This window comes from Eleginops maclovinus, chromosome 9 (genome assembly GCF_036324505.1).
Source record: "Eleginops maclovinus isolate JMC-PN-2008 ecotype Puerto Natales chromosome 9, JC_Emac_rtc_rv5, whole genome shotgun sequence".
NCBI classification, from domain to species: Eukaryota; Metazoa; Chordata; class Actinopteri; order Perciformes; family Eleginopidae; genus Eleginops; species Eleginops maclovinus.
The window spans coordinates 10,717,901-10,734,069 of NC_086357.1; the positions used below are offsets into that span (position 1 = coordinate 10,717,901).

At 39.6% G+C, this 16,169-nt stretch overlaps 2 protein-coding genes across 4 annotated transcripts in view; one reads left to right on the top strand and one right to left on the bottom strand.

Moving 5' to 3' along the window:
• Positions 1 to 8,467, top strand: part of fnbp1l (formin binding protein 1-like) — a 39,799-nt gene extending 31,332 nt beyond the window's left edge. For 2 of the 3 annotated variants that reach the window (XM_063891435.1, XM_063891437.1), the window contains 4 exons: positions 47 to 141; positions 1,854 to 2,029; positions 2,153 to 2,190; positions 3,141 to 8,467. In XM_063891435.1, the coding sequence (XP_063747505.1) occupies positions 47 to 141; positions 1,854 to 2,029; positions 2,153 to 2,190; positions 3,141 to 3,281 (450 nt within the window). In that variant the 3' untranslated portion in view covers positions 3,282 to 8,467. The remainder of the gene's footprint in view (positions 1 to 46; positions 142 to 1,853; positions 2,030 to 2,152; positions 2,191 to 3,140) is intronic. The other variant, XM_063891436.1, reaches the window with a different exon arrangement.
• A 536-nt stretch (positions 8,468 to 9,003) lies between these two features.
• The window catches only part of bcar3 (BCAR3 adaptor protein, NSP family member), a 37,531-nt gene continuing 30,365 nt past the window's right edge, over positions 9,004 to 16,169 (bottom strand). Inside the window, 14 exon segments of the mRNA XM_063891434.1 lie at positions 9,004 to 10,322; positions 10,429 to 10,632; positions 10,956 to 11,067; positions 11,258 to 11,429; positions 11,864 to 11,979; positions 12,251 to 12,456; positions 12,459 to 12,765; positions 12,768 to 12,853; positions 13,163 to 13,387; positions 14,177 to 14,302; positions 14,436 to 14,536; positions 15,123 to 15,355; positions 15,592 to 15,708; positions 15,831 to 15,956. Coding sequence (XP_063747504.1) covers positions 10,144 to 10,322; positions 10,429 to 10,632; positions 10,956 to 11,067; positions 11,258 to 11,429; positions 11,864 to 11,979; positions 12,251 to 12,456; positions 12,459 to 12,765; positions 12,768 to 12,853; positions 13,163 to 13,387; positions 14,177 to 14,302; positions 14,436 to 14,536; positions 15,123 to 15,355; positions 15,592 to 15,708; positions 15,831 to 15,956 — 2,310 coding nt within the window. The 3' untranslated portion in view covers positions 9,004 to 10,143.

Below are 16,169 nucleotides of genomic sequence, written 5' to 3' on the forward strand. Positions count from 1 at the left end.
GTCATATTAACTGAACTGTTCTCTCTCTCTCTCTGTTTGTTGACAGACTTGGTTATCGGAGGTGGAGGGTAAGCAGAGCTCCAGAGGAGACAGACGACACAGCGCCGACAACCACCATCACACTCCTCAAGGCAGAGAGAGGTAAACATTCCATGCACACTGACAGACAGAGGGAGCAAGAGGTTCACATATTTAAACATTTGGTATTCATAAATGACATGTAAAGAGTCAGTAGTGCCTTTTTAAAAACACAATTCATACAAATATTCATTTCAAAGTCTTTTAATTTAGTAAGTAGTCTTTATTTCACCAGCTTTAAAGTTTGCTTTTGTAATCTGGTGTGTGTGGTAATTATTTACTTTAGCTTTTGAATCATTTCCTTGGGAGTTGCCTATAAGAACATATAAAAACAGTTTCATCTGGTACTGATAAAAGGGGAAATATAGGCAAAGTCCAGTTGGTATTCTTCCAATGAGGGAACTGAAATGTACTGCTTGTTTGACCTTAAGAGCATAGTGGGTCAGCTTAACATGTGAACTGTTTCCAATCAAACATTTCTATTGAAAATGAATGAAGAATAGATAGATTAGTTTATGGTCCCCTATTATGCAAAAATGAGTTTTTGCTGTCTTTTATACATAAATATGTGTCCCTGGTGTTTAAGGAGACTCACAAAGTGTCAGAAAACACAACCCTCTCTCTTTTCCTCCTTACCCACATCTCTAAAAATGGGGGTACAAACGAGCTGATCCAGATTTGCTGCCGATATGACGTCATATCGGAAATGTGGGCTGGCTTTACATTGAACTCCTTGCAACGTCCCACCCACGTGACACGTCCCAACCTAAGATCCGCAATATACAGTCGCGAGCTGAATCCCCTCTGCAGCACCTCTGTGTCTGTGTGTTCAGCAGGATGTCTGCAGGAGGGTCTTAGAGTTGTTGTATATATAATACATATAATGTCTCTGTTCTAGTGGTAAACACTGAGAAGTGTTTCAGAAATAATGCTTGATGTGGTTTTGAACATAATATGGGGTTTAATCATTGCAGCGTTTAGCTGAATATCTCCATTAGAAACTTCTCTCTTCAGAGAGCTGCAAGATGCTTCAAAGGAGCCTGGCCAGTTTCAGCTCAGCTCAAATTTAAAGCCACTGTCACAGAATCAGCGCTTCAGGAACAGGGCTGAAATAGAGGGGTATCAGGCGTGCTACAATGCGTGATCTGTTTGGTATTTTGAGCAAAACACTTCAAATCTGAATGCATTGTATATATTTATTTATTTAGTTGGTAGGGACAGTGCTCATTGATTAACAGACAAATTGCTGTAAATAAGCCAGAGTTAGCTGCTATGCTAATTTCCATCTGTTGTCCCTAGCCAGATCTTAAAAGACACCCTAAGATAAAAAATACATAAACTGATAACATACTGATAACATATATTGCCCTACAATATATTGTTCAAATATAGCTTAATAGGAGACCTTTAAATAACTTGGGTTTAAAATAAAATAATCTCTTATAATTAGTACTGAACTAGATAGTTAAGTGCTGACAAATCTCTAGGGCATTTTAAGGTAATCATTTCAAAAATAACATAAAGTCTATTTTACATTTTTAAATCTTGAAATTTTACAATTTCTTTTCTTAATTCAGTATCATAATTCTGAATAAAAAGTTAAATTACCCAAAACATTATGAAGGCTCAACTTTTTGTAGACTCGTTAGACCTGCTGGTCAAGCTCTAATATTCCTGCGAATAAAAATGATTCTGCTGTCTTATAAAATTGGTGAGCAGTGATGTATTTTAATTAATGCAAACACATCCTCTTTCGCCTGCCATTTTCCCTTCAGTCCCGAGGGCAGTTACACAGACGACACCAGTCAGGAGCATCAGACGCCTCAAAAGCGCACCACACCTCCAAAGCCCGGGCAACCCAACCCGGACCCGCACGAGTTTGATGACGAATTTGATGATGACGACCCACTGCCCGTCATCGGACACTGCAAAGCGCTCTACTCCTTCGATGGTAATGACAAACAGCATAAAGTGTTAAAAATGTTCTCAGTGTCGTTCTCAAAGGGAATTAGCCTTGGCTTTTAATATCCAACCTGAGTGTGTTTAATTCCATTATGTTTTGTTTGGCTCTTAGGTCAGAACGAGGGGACACTGGTGATGGCAGAAGACGAGGTAATGCTCTTTATTTATTTTAAAATTCTAAATGTAGACGTAGGCAATCCAAAACCAGCATTTAACTGTTCCTACCAACAAGTATTGTTTGTCTAAATTGGCCAAACACGTTAGTTCATTTGGAATCAATCCCACTACCACCGTCCTGGTGCTGTAAAGTCATTAGAGCACCATGTGAAGGTTAATCCACCAATCACCATTTCCTCCTGTTTAAGTAATGGTAGAAAATGAGGTTGAAAACATCAAAACTAAACCATTTTTTACCATTATAGCAGTGGTTCCCAACCAGGGGTACAGTGATCCCTAGGGGTATTTGAGGGGATTACAGGGGGTACGTAGAAAGATTAGGGATTGCAAAAATATTTCCACACAAAAACAAGTTTAAAATACATTTTCATAGGCCTGGTGTCCCGCCCCCAGAACCATCAGAGCTTATGAAAGGCATGCAAGCTCATGTGTCTCATTAAAAGCTCTAGTCTTCAAAAAAGATGTTGAAACTGCTAGAAACTGCTCTTAATATTATTGTTTTTTCACTGACAGTAAGTGTAAATGTCAAGTTTAAATGCAATGGTATTAGGATGAGTCATACAAGTGATTTTCTCTAAGGAGCAGTTGGGTTGAATACAATTACGAAAGTCTTAACGCAAGACAAAATGTTGGCAAATCATCACAGATGAGTGACAGGGTTCTTATAGAATGGAGACCAGCTCAGAGGATACACAAGACACAAAAGGTTGGGAACCACTGCATTATAGATTGCTTTTTAAAGCCTTTGTGTAATGTTTCAAAGTATTGGACTTTGGCGACTCCTGGTGGAACTAGAAAATACAAAAAAGTGTATTTCCTCAATAAGTCCAATAGTCTATATGAATTTTCAATGGGTTAGCCTTATTTATTTCCCAAAAATAATGTGTGCCAGTAATTTAACAGATGTATCTTTGCCGCTGCAGGTGTTGTACATCATCGAGGAGGACAAAGGTGATGGATGGACGAGGGCGAGGAAGCAGAGCGGCGAGGAGGGCTACGTCCCAACGTCCTACGTAGAAATCACCATGGAGAAAAACAGCAAAGGTGCTGTCACCTACATCTGAAGCTAACACTGTGTTCTCACCCTGTCTGTCTTCCTCTCCATCCTCCCCGCTCTCTCTTTCCCAAAATAACACTACAAAAAAAGGAAACAAAGACAGCATCTCAACACCTGCATGGACAGTCATCTGTTTTCTGATTCCCATCTCATCTCTCTACCCTCCTGTTCATCCCTCTAACTGTAATCATTCATCCTCCTGTCATATCTGTCGGACTGGTGTTTCGGAGGTGAGTGAAAGAGAACAGAGACAAATAGGAAAACCCTTTTTTAATGGTGTGTGAGTTATTTCTGTTTGTATATGAGGCATTTCTGTGTGTGTGTGTGTGTGTGTGTTGAGGCTACACCTCTTCCTGTCGATCAAAGTGTTTAAGTTGTATGTAATATATTAGAAATAATCTATTTTTAATTATTTTTAATGTTTTTTTTTTTTAAATGGAGACTTTAAAAACTGATTTTAAGCTGTGTAGAAATTATTGGAAGATTTAATCTGTTATTTCTGTCTGACTGCAGTGTGTGTGTATGTGTGTGTACATGCACTTTTTTTTTTTTTTATATTCCCTGTGCCATCACACTAAAGCGCAAATTACAATTAGAGAGGTTTGTCTGGTTTCATCCCTGGTAGTGTTGTATCATACCTTGACAGGGGTTTGTCTGATTTAGTCTTATTGTCAACAATCCGGTCTAAACCAACAATGTTGTATACATCTTTCAAAAACAGGTCTCAGATATATAGTTCCATTTATTTTAAAAAGCCTTAACACTCACTTAAACAGGTGGTCACTGTAGTTCTCAGTCAACATTTATAAGTAGAAAATACATATATCACCAGCCACATTCTTGGATTCTATACTTCTAAAGTTTAAAATGATGCAGTGAAAATGGGTCTGAAGTTTAATGACATTTGAAGGGTTAATGCAGTCAACACAGTGAATACAAATGTTGGAAAATGACTGGTAAAATGTGGTTGAAGGGGAGGCTGCCGAATGTGTAAACACAATCTTCTGTTCCTCCTTTTTTCCTGTATTCCACTCTGTGAATCAGTTCTATTATTTGTTTTTCTTTGTTTTCTCTTTTTTTCGAAACAGTCTCTGTGTATGATCATTTACATCCTGGTAAAAAAAATCACACTTCCTTCTCATACCTCAATTTTATTGTGTGTGTGTGAGAGCTAACTGCAGCACCTTATGTTGTAGTAACTCCCTCTCTTCTCTATGTGACTGCAGGTTCCTGAGGGCTGCAGGGTGGCCGGGCGATTTGATTGGCTGGTGGAGGGCTCACGCTGATTGCTGATTATTGGTGGTGGGGGTGACACAAGAAAAGAGAGAGGTAGAGAGGGAAAGAGATTAAAGAAAGACAGGTTGCATGTCTGCATGCTCACATATCCATTACCAGCACAAGCATGCTGGGTTACTAGAGGCTGTAATGGCTATCCTCCATTACATCGGGGGGAAACCAAACTGATGTACTGCTCGCTGAGGGTTCAACACTTAAGTATGTTTCACCTTTATTTAACTTTTGACAGCAAATATAAATCAACATCTGCTGTGACCTCACTAGTTGTGTAGAGTAAAACTACATGCCTAATTGAAATATTGAGTTCACAGAAATCAGTATAGCACCAGGTCTTCCTCTGATTGGTTGTGGATTTATACTTTAATGACAAGAGGAACATTTCCATACCTCATTAATTCACTGTCTGCTCTGTGGCCTAACAAGATAGCCCTTTTATTAATTAAATTAGGTCTCCTCTTTAGGTGCTTGTCAAAGTTTGAACAGGGCAACTTTGTTTCCAAAGAATGGACCCATAACCTCAAAGTAGCTTTACGCTGTCTCATATTGCAATTCTAAAAATGTCCCACTTAACACTTATTCTGAAATGTATTTGTAAAATAATCGTATATTGCCTTACTATATTCTCTGAATCAGACAAACTTTTCCCAAAACTTTTGGTCCAGCTACTCAAGAGAGGGTATCAGTAGATTCTAAACTCTCAGGGTTTGTCAAATTTTCTAGGGTCAGTTATGCTTACAGTATTTCCTACCACTAACAATGTCAGTTCTGCACTCATCCCTGTTGTCATCATCTGTGCTCTGTTGGTGATGTCTGCCTGCCTGCCCGCCTTAGCCACTCTGCTCCTCATGCCTGCCCTCATCCTCATACAACCGCATGTCCTTAACATGTCCCAATCATGATCACACGTTTCATGTGTGACTTTAACTGCAACTTGACAAGTGTGTGTAACTTTGGATGTGGGTTGTGTGTTGAATGCTGCGTCATCTTGGTGTATTTTAATGTCCAGCATGAGTATGATTTGTTTTGTGCATTTCAACGTAAATAACTTACTCATTAGACAGATAGCAGGCCGATCAGGTGAAAACAGGACCTCTGAACCACTCTCTTTCCTTTCCCACCTTTCCTCTCCTGTTCTTCCTGGGTTGTACTACCCCCATTTGACCAGCGATGGGAACCTTTGCTCATAAAACCATGGCTCAGCTTAAGTTGAACTGGACCACTTTAAACAACACCAAACACAGATGAGCTCCATTATTTTTGCCGTCAGACTCTGCCTTAAAACTCCATATTGTTTTACTGTGGAAGGATTTTTCAATACGTCTGGATGTGTCCACTCTTCTGCCTGACTACATCTCCCATCAGCCACCTGGTCTCAGCCTTAGATCCTCGGGGACTCTCAACTGCATCTCCATTAACAAAAATGTTTTTCCCATCTTTATCGGTTGAATTTGTGAATGTGACCACAGATGCACACATGTACCAATGATATGTAAGCACATCTATGGAAGGCCAAATGGGCCAAAAACACATGTTGAATATTGGCACGTTTGGCTTTCCACACTTCTTAATAGGTAAGTGTGTCTACATGTGCCTGCGTTACATGTGTGATGTTAGTTTTTACCATTGAATGAATTGTAAATATTAACATCTTTTACGTCATGCTGAATGTGTTTCCATAGTGATTGTTTTTAGGTTTGTTTGACACTCTTCGAGAAACAACAAGGTTTGAATTGAACTGATGCACTTTGCCCTGAAGTACTACAGCATTTGAATCTGATTAAATGAATTAAAGTGAGTGAATGAATAAGTGAATGAATGAAGGTCTGTTTTGTCTGCTGAGAGGCGTTAGCTTAATGAATGACCACTGTGTAGCAGCGAGAAACAAAAACAGCTGTACTAATTTCCTCTTCCTGATGGTTTTTATACTCTTTTTGTAACTCTTGATGAGCAATTTTTTTGCATGATTTTTCTAGATTCTTTACATTCATTCTTCGTGTCTTTGGTGATTGTTTTAACCATTCACTGTATCTCAACAAAACACATTTGAAGTTTGACTTTTCTGTTGATGCTATTTAAGACAAAAATGCCACTAATAATTCAGCTGCTTTGTGGGTCTGAACAGCAGGAGGCTCAGTCGTGGTCAGTGTTTCTTCTATGAAGCTGTGAAATGTACAGAATGATGCTGTCGGTGTTACTTGAACTTCAGTCACAGTTCTCCAAATTTGCTCTCATATGACCGTTTTGCATCGGATAAAAACAATAGAAGATATCACTGACGGCTCGATTAGCTTTCCACTTCACAGGGCGTTTTTACCATTTGAACAGAGCCAGGCTAGCTGTTTCCCTCTTCTCACAGTCTTAATGCTAAACTAAGCTAACAGGCTGCTAGCTGAAGCTTCTGATTTACTGTACAGGTTGGAAAGTGGTGTAGATCTTTTCATCTAACTCTACACGATACAAATCCTTTTCCAACAGATTGTTTTTAGTATACCTTCTGTACTCAATAATTTAGCCTGGGGACGCAAAATGGCGCAATAAAAATAACCCATTCCTTCAGTTTTGTTTTTAGAATGATGCCTTGTAAACACATGCATCGATCTATCAGTGCTTTTAATGTTGTGTGTACACATCTGTCGTCATGGTTGGTTCCATCTGCTAGCCTGCTTGCTTTTTTAAAAATTAGATAACTACTTGTTTTTTGCCTTTAAAAAAAAACAGTGAAATAAGATGCGTGCAGTAAAGTGTTGCATATTAGATTTTGTGGCAATACAGTCATAACGTCAAATCACATTTCTATTGTTAAGCAGTTGGGGGTGTAAATAGTTATTTTTCAATTTTGAGTTCCTATTTTTAATTAAGTCTATAAATTGTAAAATAAAATCATGAATAATACCTATCAATAGTTTTAACTGCCCAACGCGATGTCTTCCATTGTTGGTTTTGTTCAACAAACTGTCCAAAACCCAAAGATATTCAATTAACAATAATGTAATCAATAGAAGAGCATTTGAGAGTTTTTGTTTGCTAAATGACTTGGAAAAAAACAAATCACATCAGTTTGAGCACTACATCCAGTACCTTGCTTGTAATTGAAAACTGTTTTGCTGTGGAGAAGATAATCCTCTGACGTAATGTAAAGATAGAGGCAGTGATAAACAGAACAGTCACCTCTTTTTCCGGCTGAATTTGTGCTGTTGCTGCCGTGATGATGCTTTTAGGACATTTGTACTAACTCTTAAACAGACAGTACACTCCAAATGTTTATCATCTTCATTTTCAGACATTTGGCGTGTACAGTCCCTTTGATCAAAGAATACATGATGTCAGTAGAAACGCAGCACCTTTGCAATCAGTCAAACTCACTAAACATGTTCTTTTTGGACATTGAATATACATATAAAAACTGTGAGCTCAGTATATGTTAATAGCCACTTTGCTGTAATTCTGAATATTATGCAAAAATACATAACAGAGCAGCTTTAACACAGTTCTTGTAATGTTTCTTTACTGAAACCTGCCAAGCTACTGTGAGCGGGGTGCCGTTTACCACCCAGAAAAAAAAAAACACTTCGACATTCCTCTTGTTTTTCAACGCCAATCATGTTTGTCTTGTGGAAGCTTTGTACAGACTCTCAGCTTTTTAACTCACTATAAAACTTTTTTTTTTATCATCAACAGCAAATAGAACAGCAGCCGGTACATGGTGATTCTGAATGATGTTAACATCAATGTAAATGTGTTTTTACCATGTTGTATATGTTGTAATAACCAATGGCAGTACTTCCCTTTCCATATTGTTGTGCACATCTTTTTACTTTGAATGTTGTCGGACACTTTGTGACACTTTGTTTTTCTTCTTCCAAGATATTGTTCTAATAAAATAAGCAGCAATGGAAAGACGATTTGTTTTCTTGACATTTTAGGAAGAAGTGAGAATTTCAATTCAGCTGTCTTTTGAGCAGTGGTGTAAATAAACTAAGAGCATTTACTCAAGTACTGTACTTAAATACCATTTTGAGGGACTTATACTTTACTTGAGTATTTCCATTTTATGCCTCTTTGTACTTTTACTCCATTACAATTCAGAGCTAAACAATGTCCTTTTACTCCACTACATTATTACTAATTCCTTTAGTTACTTTGCAGATTTGGGTTAATAATGTGAAATACAAGCAACACTTAAATCAGAATTTAGTTACACCTGGAGTAAATTCACAATCTATACAAAGTCATAAAAACTAGCTGCAACTCTACCAGCTTTGATAACACATTAATGCATCAATAATTATAATAAAAACATATATTATGTTATTCTGAAATTTACCAATTTGCCTAATGAGTACTTTTTAGTATTTTTGTTATATTTTGATGCTAATAGTTTTTCCCGAATTAATTTGAATAACTCCTGAAACCAAAGGTAGTCCACAAAGATGCAGATTGTTCACCATATTTATTCAATCTTAACTTCATAGTAATATAAACGTATTAAAATCATCAACCTTTTTTTTTTACAGTCAGTCCTCTACAGGAAATATGTACAGTCTCTTATTAACATGCTACTTTTTCAATTATGTACAACTTTAGTCTCTCACATGGTAATTTACTTTCTTGTGTAATGTTTTCGGGTTTATGCAGAAACAAAAATAGTTCCTCTTTGTTATCTTGTGGTTTGTGAAAAAACAAAAACCTTGCTTTAATATTAAATTAATGTGAATATTTCTATATGATTTTACTATATAATATCATAGTCAGTGATTTTGTACCAAAGGTCAGAGAGGTCCTTACAGCCAGTCTCATTGCAACCTCTTAATAGATGTTTTATTTCTATCTAGGTAACATACAGAGATGTGCACTTTATAAAACTTTCACATGAATAAATACAGAGGGCATTCACATCCTGCCTTTTTCTTCGGAATATATTTGTCACAAGATGAGCAATTGGTTGTTTTCCTTTAATCCTAACACAAAATTATGTTCTCCATTAACTGGAATGTCAGAGTAGAAATAAAACAAGTGCCTGTTCAGGGGGAAAAAGCCTTAAAAGCCTCTGTTTAAGGCTCCTTTTGTCTGCGCTGTTGTCAGAAATCAGAAACTCCCTTTAAAAAGATTGTTTCCCCATTTCTTCCATAAAGGATTTATTTCTCCAAAGGATTTAAGGGAACTTTGGATCCTGCCCGCATCTCCTGATCATAGCAATGGAAATGAGTAATTAAAATGTGCTAATAATGATCTTGATCCTGTTATTTGTACGTTTTACATTATGCCTGTATGTATCTTAAAAGGTGATGTGTCCTAGGTATGAGTCAGTGAGTGAAATTAAAGCTCTTAAGTAAAGTAAAACGATAGACTTTTGTGAAGTATTTAACTAATAAAAAGTCTAATTAACATCTGACATCAGGTTCAGCTGCTGAGTCTGTGTAAGAAGATTTTGAAGTGTATCCTCTTCATCATTCGCTGATCAACTTCCTGCCTCGTCACAGCTTGCTCCTCTTCTTCTCTTTGTTTCTGGTCCTCCTGATGCCCGACCGAAGTCCAAAGTGCATTTGATGTCAGTGTTGTTGTTTAGATTGGAGTCAGATTAATGTTTGTGTTTTAAGTGGGGGCTCCAGTTTTCTTGACAACGCATTGAGGATGAGGTTGAATTTGTTGTAGCGATCTGATTGGTTAACTGAAGCTCCACGGCTCCCCCACAGCAGCCGCAGCTGGAAGTCTGTTTTGAACACCTCCAACAGGTCTTCATCCCATGTCAATTCTGATGGGAATGAAGAAATACATACTTGAGACATGGTTTATTTTAATTTTATAATCCACAGAGTATATGTTTCTCTGTTGCTGTTTGTGCGTTTTCTTATTTTTACCTTGTAATATCTTCTGTGCCTTGGCTGTGTAGCTCTGTGCGTTGTGTGCGACTTCACGTGCGGACTCCAGGTGGCGCAGCATGATGTCACAGCCCTGATCACTGGTCTCCCAGAGCTCCACCCCCTCAGGTGTGATTGACGGGCGCTCCATCAAAGTGAGGAGGGGCAGCAGGAGGGGGACGCAGACCACCGCAGGGGAGGAAGCTGCAAGAGGAGGGAGGTGGGTTAAAGATTAGCAGAAAGCAACATTTTATTTTCCATTAATATTTTAAAAACATTCCTGTATATCTAACATTGTTTGATTAACCATAGGGAATACATGTAATTAGAAAATGTAATAATTACTTTAATTGATTTGTCTTACCTGGATCTTTAATAGCATGTTTTTGTGAATCCATGTTTGATGTTGTTTAACACACTCTGGGCCAATGTGTGTGTGTGTGTGTGTGTGTGTGTGTGTGTGTGTGTGTGTGTGTGTGTGTGTGTGTGTGTGTGTGTGTGTGTGTGTGTGTGCGCATTTTTTGTACCTGTTCCCTCATATAGATTCTTGTAGAACGGTTTGAGTATTTTCTCGTAGTTGATGGCGGTCTGTGTGTAGTTCCTTCGTAGAGTTGTCCAAGTTTCCTCCAAACGGCTGATCTGCAGAGACAAAACAACACAAATCAAGATTTAAGTTTTCCTTCAAACAGAAAGACATATTCTTGCAAATAGTAAACAAATGATACAAAAAAGTTAAACTTTCTGGCAGGTGTTGAAGGACGACTAATTATTTGACACTAGTATTTAATCAATGTCTTCTTAACTTTTAAAGTGTGTGTTTGTGTGTTACCTGTGGCAGATCCAGAGCTTTCATCAAAGCCGTGAAAGCAAACAGGTCGCCCACCGTGTCCTTCAGCTCCACTGCGACCAGGATGATGCGATTTAAGGTTGACGCCCGCTCATCTGCGCTACCTGTACATCCCAGAATATCCACGGCAACACCTATCGCCATGGTGTGGTGCCTTGGAGACAAATGAGGGGTGGATAGTTAACACCAGCTAACAGCTATGTGATGTCAATGTCTGTTTATGTTTCATTCAGTTCCTAATTCGATCTCTCATTTAGTTTTTGAACTGGCAGGAAGCACAATGAATCATCAATGACGTCAACTTTCATTTCAATTTACGGGCAGGCTGGTTTAACAGAACCAGTTGATCCCAACCTTCTTGGACTGCAACCCTTTAAAACAAATACATTCTAGAAGTCGCAAGAGCCAAAAGTACCCAGTATCTTACTTTAAAAATAAAAAATACCCCAAAAGGTCAGAAAAACCTACTTGAAAAACACAAAGTATTGTAACCCTTGAGATTTACTTTTGGAGCTTTTAGTAGAGGTGTCACTTAATTTTAGGATGCATTATTTGTGCTGCAGTGTGACGTTTATTACTAATGTTTACCTTTCCATCAGGTCCAGCCTCAGCTGTCGACCATGTGGCAACGTCACCAGCTCCAGACCGGAGGACACGCCCATCTGACCTTTGACCTCTGGAGTCACTCCGACTATCCTAGCAACCTGGGGGAGAAAAAAGGTCAGTCCCATTGTTTCTTCCTCTCTTACTCTGCCAGGTTTGTGTGTAATATAGTGTTACATTGTGCTCGGCTCAGGGTTGTGATTCTCCTGGGTCATTTGATTGCATCAGCTGCAGGATAAAAATCTAATTGTGTGACACATAAATGGAGGGTCTGTGTGGAGGAGCAACACTAAACATGTTTAGCTCCAATTTAGGTGTGTGTGTGTGTGTGTGTGTGTGTGTGTGTGTGTGTGTTTGTGTGTGTGTGTGTACCTGGCAGTCGGCCATGAGCAGGTGTCTGGCGATGCTGTGGTGATTGTGGCTAAGCAGCAGCTCCTTGGCTCTCTTCAGCACCACCATCTCCAGCGGTTTGTTCTCCTCCGGCAAAATTCTAGATCCGAACTCCGAGGGCCGGAACGTCGACTCCGTCTCTTCCACTGGCCACTGGAAACTGCTCCTCTTTTTTTCCTCCTCCTCCTCCCTGCTTCATCCTCCTCTTCCTCGCTGGTGTTTTCCAAAGCAGCTATGGCGTGATGGTAGGAGCTCCTATCCAGCCCTCTTTTCCCTCCCACAATTTTCTCTTCTTCCAGTCTCCCGCCATCTCCCTCTCTCCTCAGTCTCTCCACGTAGCTGCAGGGCTGAGGCTGAAGGTGGAGGTCCGTCATGGAGCTCGGTTCCTCCCACTGTAGTGGGCTGCAGGACCTCGGCTCTGCGGGACTGGGCTGCAGGCGCTCAGTCCATCCTGTGTTTGTCTCTGAATCGGAGTAAGGTTCAGCGGGAGAAAGAGAGAACTGGAGGAGCTGTAGGAGTCTGCGGGGTGGAGCTGGTGGAGGAACTTCAGGGGTTTCACTGGAGGTACAGGAGGGCCTGTTGTGGCTGTGGGAAACCAACAACAGTGCAACATTTATATCTCCATAGTCAATAAAGTTATATAGAATATGAGAGTCCAGAGCAATTCAATAGGTAATGTTGATATAGAAAATTCAATTGTCCGAAAGCAGCTTGTAACCTTTTCATAATATAGAAATAAATAGTATAGCATCTATATGTTTTTCAAGTATCTTGAAACACTGTTTTAGACTACTATGTATGAGTGCACCTCCTCTTGGAGAACACTATTTTCCTTTTAAATTTTCAAGTCCTTCCTTACACACCTAATGTGGATACATTGTACAAAAAAATTACCTCCGCTCCTCCATGTAGAACCGTGAGTTTCCACACACGTGGAGTCCAGAGCAGGTGCAGTCAGCCGGGGGGAGGTGGAGGAGGAGTCTGTGAGGCTGGAGGAGCTGGAGGGGAGCGCCAGAGGCTGTAGTGCGGGAGAGCGGGGCAGCCGAGCCAGCGGCACCTTGCTGGGCTTGGGAGGCGGCTTGGGACACAGCTGGCTGTCTGAGCCCCGGATGGCCTGGCCTGTCAACGCAAAACTTTTTATCAGATATTTTTGCAACCAAATTGAATCCATCTTTATGTTCAAGACATTTGTTACTTCATTTTTGTGCCAGTTTTTATATTATTTACTTTACTGTATTTGCAAAAAAATGTGTGAAAGCACATGAGGACAGGGTTACAGTTCATTTCCTATTTCCATGCAAACAGGGACAGGAACAAATATGGAGAGATTACACCTATTTTACAGTCATTGGCAAACTATCTATTATGTCGTTAAGGTATCCAGACATTTACAAAATGTGTCTCAAATATAAATATTTGTTTACATAATGGAACAAACTGACTGCAATACCAGATATACAGTACATTTAACTTAGCAACTCACTGTCAATTCTCAAGGAAGTGTGTGTGTGTGTGTGTGTGTGTGTGTGTGTGTGTGTGTGTGTGTGTGTGTGTGTGTGTGTGTGTGTGTGTGTGTGTGTGTGTGTGTGTGTGTGTGTGTGTGTGTGTGTGTGTGTGTGTGTGTGTGTTTGTGTGTGTGTTTGGTTTTACAACAGATAAGACATGCTGTTTGGACTTCATGAAATGTTGAAACAGGGGCAACAAAGCTGTTGCTCTTTCCTTATCGGTACTGATTTAATGTTTTTTGTCTACAAATATATATAATGACTTTGATCCTGGCCAACAAGTGGATAATACAGATACAAACTATAATAATAAGCAAATTGACCGACGATCTATAGGTTGCGGAACATAGAGTGTTTTTCTTTTAAACAGATGTATTTAACATTGGATGTTCCTCCTACTGACCTGGCAGAAGATCCGCAGACCTCTGTTGGACTGAAGGGCTCAGCACTGGCTCACTACCTGTCCGAAAGACTGGAGACTTGGGGTTGGGGCCCAGGAGGAGAGGGTCAGTAGGCTGTGGTTTGGATCCTGGTAATGTAGAGGTGGTTCCGGGAAGAAGAAAATAAAGGTCAGAAATCAGAAACTAATACAAACATTGTCCTGTGTGTTGACATGAACTTCAGTCTAAAGCATACTAAGGCCACATTTTACTTTCACTTACCGAGAGGCAGGTAGCTTTCTGATTGGTGTGCCTTCAGTGGGCGTCGCCTCTCTTGGACCTGATTGAGACTTGCTGGTTGGCTGCCACAGCGATCCTTCGACCTGAGGGAAAGGGAAAGCCAAATCAAAAAAAGCTATTCCCAACAAGTTTTTCTTCATTGAGGAAGAAGCAAAGAAAGAAACCCTTGACATCGAAAATTAAGTTTTCTTTTCCTTCTCTTTGTTTTTCTTTCTACCTTGTTTCTTCTATTTTTGGTCTCTTTACTCAGACCGACATTGACTTATTACATTAAGCTTTTGGTCCTTATAGCAGGAAAGTCATACACCATGTCTTTATTTATAGAGGACTTTTGATACATATGGAACATGTCCTATATACAACCCACTTCCTGGATAAAGAATGTAAACAAAACCAGTGACATGTTGAATGTTTAAAAGCAGGAAGGGGTTTAAGGGGTTTGTTTAAGTCTTTCTCCGAGTGTGAGACAGAGAGAAACAAAGAGAGAAGATGACTGAGTAAAGGTAAGTGTACATTATTTAAATATAGCAGACAGTATGATAGTTGGTCTGCAGCCCACTACCCACTTTAAATATTAGGTTTGTATGCGTTTTTTGCCAAATCTAAACACAACAAACACAAATCGATCATGCCACAATCAATGCGTTTTTTTCCCATATGTGTACCAACCTGAGCTGGCTGCTTCGGCTAGTTCCGTTGTCCCGGCAGTGTGTGCTGTCATGCGTGGTGCGTGCATTTTCATATGTGTGTCCGTTGCTGATGTTGAGGCTGAGGCGCTTTTGATTACGTTTCTCCAGCGCTACGATCGTCTCTCGGTGATGGCTGGACAACCCGTACTTTTCCTCCAAGCAGCGCAGTGGCAGCGCTCTGTTGATTGGCTGGAAAATAATGGCTCCAACCACCTTAAATCCATGGATAGAAGAAGAAATAAAGTAAACTCAACATGTTTTGACCTTCTTCTTAAGAATGTGCTTACTTTATACATTTTTTCCAATCATAACTTAAACTTTGGATTGCATTTGACACCCAGTCTATGTAAACAGTGGAAGGTAGCACAACTTTTAACAACGGTGTCAAAGAACTATTGAATATGTTTTCCATTACAACAGTTGATGTATAAAATATTTTTTAAACCCACCTGGGAGACAGATTTCCTGTTGCCGACGTAGTATCTTATCAGTGCTGGGATGTTGTCAAACCCTTCTCTCTCCAGCCGGTACTCGACCCTGGAGTAGGCTTCGTTCAACATTACTACCTGAAGGTTAGATGTAGAAGTGTGATTAATGTATTAGTTATTATTCTGTGGCTTTTACAACTGTTATAAATAAATAAGATATCTTTTATGTATTTTATATGAAATCTTACACATGGCTTTACCTTCTTGTTGATTTTAAAGTGCTGGGCAGAATTTCGCCACTGGCAGGTCAGGACATAGCTTCCTGGGCTTGACAGCGAATCACGCATCAGGAAGTCTCCGTCACGCTGAACCAAGTTCTCTGCAACCTGGAACAATGCAATAGATTACATATGGGCACAGACACACACACACACGCTGGCGCACCTTGTTTGTTTGTATTCGAAACACTTGATTAAATCTAATGAGGGTCAGATGTTATACTGTAACGTTCTTTATGATCTCTGCATCGGTTACATAAAAACTGAAGTTATTTAAGCCTCAACTTACTTAACAATATTTACATTTCCCGCTTTTTAATT